The 6,000-nt window shown below is 39.5% G+C and overlaps 1 protein-coding gene across 2 annotated transcripts in view; it reads right to left on the bottom strand.

Moving 5' to 3' along the window:
• Window positions 1-269: 269 nt before the first annotated feature.
• ICA1L (islet cell autoantigen 1 like) overlaps window positions 270-6,000 on the bottom strand; it is a 94,784-nt gene continuing 89,053 nt past the window's right edge. For both annotated transcript variants that reach the window (XM_030209672.1, XM_030209673.1), the window contains one exon: window positions 270-825. In XM_030209672.1, coding sequence (XP_030065532.1) covers window positions 710-825 — 116 coding nt within the window. In that variant the 3' untranslated portion in view covers window positions 270-709. The remainder of the gene's footprint in view (window positions 826-6,000) is intronic.

Genomic DNA, 6,000 nt, shown 5'->3' with positions numbered 1-6,000 from the left:
GTTGGGTCAACAATAAAATTTATCACCTGAGTGGCTCCAGTGACATTGTTATCCCCACCCAGCCATCTCTGCGTTTTGCCGTTTGTGTTTGCATAAACATCTTCTCCAGCCAAACACTAAGAAAATCCTTCAGGCACTACACTAAACATTAGAATCCAATTCTTCAGTTTGTAAATGTTTTCCTGTGTTTATATTCCTGTAATCTCACAAGCAATTACATTTTCTTCAGTTTCTCTACTCAAAAAAAACCCCACAATTAAACTAGTGTTATGTTTCTTCCTATACACCACATAACTATTCAAAAAGGCATCAAAGCTGACATTAATTTTTTCAGAAAACTTGGTCCAAAATCTAATCTTTGAGAACTCTCAACACATGTGATTTTTGAGGATAAACATATGCATATGCGTTATGAATATTTATTCTCCTGATTCAGGTAGATTAGAGATAGTCAAAGACTAAATTGAAAGCTTTTAATAACTAAGGCTGATTCATTGTTCCCACTGTAAACCTGGGTTGATAAACCCAGTGCAAATTTTTAATCATTCAACCACTCTGAGTGCACGGGTGGGCAAGATGATCATCGTGAAGAGTGCACTCATATGGTGGCTGGTGAAGGATTAGAATTCATCTCTATAAAGGTTTCAAAGAAAAAGTTTACTTCAAGGCCATGGTAGTGACACATAAGCTATCCACCCAAACTCTTCAGTCAAGCATTCAGCAGTTCATCGTCCAAACGTCCAATGGCATCTGGGTTTGAAAGTGGATCCAAGTCTGCAAACAGGCTGAACCAGGCTGACATGTCTGGATTACTGCTCTTCAGGGCTAGAAGGAGAGGAAACAAACCAGAAATAATATAGAACAAGAATGGTCAATTAAAACACCACTGACTATATATATATATATATATATATATATATATATGATGTCAAGACAAGTGCTCTAACCACTCATACACTATATCTATATACATACACACATTCTTCAGCAGTCCACTTCATCTCACGGTGTCTAATTTTATTTCAACTGTAGTTTGGTAGCATTTTCTTTTGCTAATTATTGGGGAAAAAAAGTACAGATTCCTGCAGTAAAACAATATGATGGTAATTTTAGGGATATCTCAAATGCCTTCCACAAATGTTTTCACAATTGTACACTTTAGAATTCCCTGGAGAAATAGCACCTATTGAAAAATTTGTATCTCCCCTCTCCAACCCACAATGGTCATATTCAGATAATCTTATTCTTAAATCCCAAACACACAAGAAAGATATTTATACAGCCTTGACAGATCTGAAATCTGGGAAAACACCGGGGCCAGATGGTATACCAGTTGAATTCTATAAGCTTTTTTAAAAAAGGAAAAGAAATCACCCTTATATTTTAAAATTTGTAATCACCTTGCTGATGCTATAATTGCAGTTATTCCAAAGCCTAATAAAGATCCTCAGTTAATACAGAATTATAGACCCATCTCTCTTTTAAATACCGATTACAAAATCTATTTTAAAATCCTAATAGATTGATTATTCAAAGTTATAGGTAAAATAATCTATCCCAATCAAGTAGGCTTTATGCCCAGTCATCTTATAACAGACAATTCTGGTTTGTTTTTCCAGCTCTTTGAAATTGCTAAGGGGCTCTTTTACTAAACAGTTGCTGCGCAGCACCTGGAACTAGCGCCAGCTGAATGCGGCACTAGTTCCCCCAGCATACGCCATTTTTGGCGCCAGGGGAAATATTTGAAAAATATTTCCACAGGGGGGTTACCTAGCAGTAATTGGGCAGCGTAGCATGCTGCCTGGTTACTACCGGGTTAGCATGGGAGCCTTTACCACCTCAAGGGGTTAAGTGCTTCCTCCGATATGGCCACGCAGCAAGTGCGAACTTACTGCATGGCCATTTCATTTTTTTTTTCATCTGATGTGGTAAAAGGGGCCCTGGCACGTGGCAAAAATGTCCACCACTAGCACAGTGCCCCTTTTACCACAGATTAGTAAAAGGGCCCTTAAGTCTCCACCCCATCTTATCTTGGTCTTATTCCTAGACATGGAGAAGGCTTTTAATACGGTGGAGTGGGCATACTTATAACAGCAAAACACACAGAAGAACATGAACCTGCGCAAGCTCACAGACAAACCAAAGACAGCAAAGATGGCAAAAACAAAATGTCAGACGATGCCTGATAATAAGGTTTATTTAAAACATTCAGGACTCAAGAATCTAAAAACAATAACAACATATATACAACGTAAAAAAACTTGAACAGATAAATAACTTGACACAATATAAATGAATGTAACATACGCTTGTAAAATACACATAAAAAACATCATAAAATAACAGACATATATATATTCTCATGCTATTTGAAACTAGCGGTATTCTGTTAATAGACCAGGAGGATTTTTTTTAGCATTTAAAAAAAAAACCAGAGGTTGTCCATTTCATGAATATATTATTTCAGTTTTTTATGTTTTAAGTAGTTTTTTTTACAGTTAGTTTAATAGCTTTATATTTGCTTTTCTGTAATGCATTATGGGTTTTACACATGCTTTTTGAATCAATCATCTTAACTCAGGTCTCGAGGTTCATAGTCTTTTGAGACATTCATTGTGCTATGATGGGATATTTTACTAGTTGGGTCTTCCTTTTCCCTTTTTCTCTCACTTTTAAATTGATGAAGGTAGTTGTTTAAGACTGGATATACTGGTTTTCGTACAAGACTAGATATTAAGTTTTATTTCTTTTGAGAGATATCAGCGTTATGAAACTACCCTTAACGACTTTCTGTCTGAAAAACTATAGCTTAATCTATTTTATTACTTTAAATTTTCAATGTTTGGCATTTATAATTAGCTTTATAGTAACTCTTTTATAATAGTTTTTCAAGTTATATGTTTGCCTCTCAAATATATATTTATGGTTTTAAACATTCATTCTACATTATTCAACATGGCTCAGGGTTCAAGCTCATAGTACTTAAAGGCATGTGTTTAGCATGCAGTTTAAATATTAATTGCATTAGATTGATGATGTAGGGTAGTGGTTTAAGATTAGATATATTGGTTTAAGTATGAGACTGGGAAACCATGATTTTCTTCTTTCTTCATTTTTTATATCTAGCTGCTTGATGTTCCTGCCAGATTTGCTATTGCCAGTTAGGATATTCAAGTAATAGCGTGTTTATGTTTATCACAAAGGGCCCTGTTTACTAAGGTGCACTAGCGTTTTTAGTCCGTGCTAAAAATTAGCGTGCGCTAACAGTGTAGACACCCATAGGAATATTATGGGCATCTACACAGTTTGTACATGCGCGTGCTTAATGCGTGCTAAAAACGCTAACGCCTCTAGACTGGCTTAGTAAATAGGGCCCAAATTTTTTTAAACAGTTTAGGCATAGCGAAGCTACCACTCTCTGCTTCTTTTTTTTTTTTTACTTTTTATTTGTGCATTTTCCATAACCTTGTACAACTAGGATAGGATCACAATTCCAACACATGGTAGGCTAGTTATATAAGTAGTACATATTGTTTGAAAGAACCAGTGTCTGCTACTAAAGCTTCCCCACCTACCCCCCTCCCTCCCCCCTCTTCTCACCTTCCCACCCCTGAGCAGTTCGTATGGTTTTATAAGTTCACAGATGATGTAGACCAGGTATCATATAAGTCCCATATTTTCTGGTGTTGAGCTAAACGCCCTTTATTCAATGCTGTAAGCTTGGACATTAGCTTAATGTAGTCCAGTTTTTCCAATACCACTGCAATGTCCGGCAGCCGGGGTTTTTTACAGGAGGCTGCCAATACCAGCTTACCCGCCACAAACACCTGTGTGGCAAATTGATGTATATGTTGCTTAACTGCCTGTGGCTTGAAATGTAGTAGACAATATTCCATTTTCATCTGATATTTAACAGTAGTCACTGAGCATATAAAATCTACAATATGTTCCCAGTACCTGTGTGCGTATTCACATGACTACCATATATGGCACATATCGCCTTCATTTCCACATTCCCTCCAGCATTGGGCAGAGCCCGTTCCAAACATCTTAGCTAAACGGCTGGGGGTGTAGTACCAGCTATATAAAATGTTATGCCCATTTTCTATTAATGCACTTGATACTGACACCCTAAGCAATGATTTAAAGGCTCTTGCCCAAATTGTAGGATCATAGGTATTCCCAATCGCCAGCTCCCATTTATGCGTGTAATGTTCCACTGGCGAATGCCGGGATAGGAGAGCCCTGTATATTCGGGAAATACCCCCTCTACCTCCTCCACCCTTCATTCCCTTTTCCAGCTGTGTCTCAGTAAGTTCCAATTCCTCTCTTGCTTTGCGTTTGATAAAATCTTGTACCTGATAATATTGGAATGTCTGCAATGGAGAAAGCCCATACACCTGGCTAAGCTCTGAATATGAGGGGAGTACACCTTCCTCGCACATTTGTCCCAGTTCGCACAATCCCATATTTTCCCATTCCACATATGTAGTGTCTAATCCACCTGATCCAAAGTGCGGGGCAAATCTGAGATATGTATGTTTAAAGTAGGTGCGCTCTGGGAAAAATTGGTCTCTGATCTTATACCAAGTTGCCAGTGAGCTCTGGATAAGGGGTGGGCTTTTCCCCATCAATTCCCTAATTGTTCGTTTGGGCAGCCATGGTATTGCTCTAAGTGGGTATGGTTCAAGCCAGCTCTGATCTATATCAACCTAGATTTTGTCCGGGTTCTGGAGCCAAATTGCCAGAATCCTTAAGTGTGCCGCGCAATAATAATCATAAAATGAGGGGACCCCCATACCCCCCCTTTCTCGGAATTGATACATCATTTCCCGTCTCACCCAGGGCGGCCTTTTCTTCCAGATGAATGAAAACACTCTGCCCTGCAGGCCCCGGAAGAAAGCATCTGGTATTTCGATAGGTAAAGCCATGAATAGATATAATAGCCTCGGGAGTACTATCATCTTAATGGCATTAATTCTGCCCATCCAAGACAATGTCAGGCCTTCCCAACGCTCTAACTCCCTGAAAAGATCTCGTGATTTATTAGGGAGATTATGCTCAAATAACTCTGCCACCTGGCGCTTGATATTAACCCCCAGATATCGGATATACTTGTTAGCCCACCTGTAGGGAAATTGTGTTTTCAAAGTTTCTAAAGTTGTCTTAGGTAAATTTATGTCAAGTGCTTCAGACTTGTCGAAATTGATTTTAAAGCCCGACAATGCCCCATATAGTTGTATTTTGCCTCCAAGAGCCGAAAAGGCCGACAGGGGATCCTTCAAGGTGAGTAAGATATCATCTGCAAAAAGAAGTATCTTAGTCTCAATGCCTCCCCCTCTTAGGCCCCTGATTTGTGAGTTTGCTCTAATCCTGGCTGCCAATGGCTCCATCACCAGAGCAAACAATAGAGGCGATAATGCACAGCCTTGTCGGGTTCCCCTGTGTAGAGAGAACGGGCGGGTCAATGCTCCGTTAACTCGTACCGCTGTTGTTGGGGTCTTGTATATGAGATGTAACCATTCTGCGTATCGCCCACCTATACCTGCCCTCTCCAGTACCGCAAAGAGAAATGGCCAGTGAACACGGTCAAAGGCCTTCTCCGCGTCTAATGACAGTATACACAGGGGAGACTGGATTACCTGAGCCCCCTGAATTACTTGTAGTGTACTGCGTATATTGTCAAATGTCTGGCGATTGTGGACAAAGCCTGCCTGGTCTTCGTGTATAAGTTGTGGGAGGTGTTTCTGCAATCTAGTGGCCATAATTTTCGAAAATATCTTATAGTCTACTCCTAGCAAGGATATAGGTCTGTATGAGCTACATAATTGGGGGTCTCTACCCGGCTTGGACAGGACTGTAATCGTGGCCAAGTTCCAGGTGGGTGGCAAACCAGTGGTCTTATCCAATGAGTTAAAAACCCTCAGTAGCAAAGGGGCCAACAACTGTCTAAAAAGTTTATAGAATTTATTTGTATATCCATCTGGCCCTGAAGCCTTA

Source organism: Microcaecilia unicolor, chromosome 7 (assembly GCF_901765095.1).
Source record: "Microcaecilia unicolor chromosome 7, aMicUni1.1, whole genome shotgun sequence".
Taxonomy (NCBI): Eukaryota; Metazoa; Chordata; class Amphibia; order Gymnophiona; family Siphonopidae; genus Microcaecilia; species Microcaecilia unicolor.
Note: the sequence above shows the minus strand (reverse complement) of the source record. Positions and strands in the feature narration are given on the sequence as shown.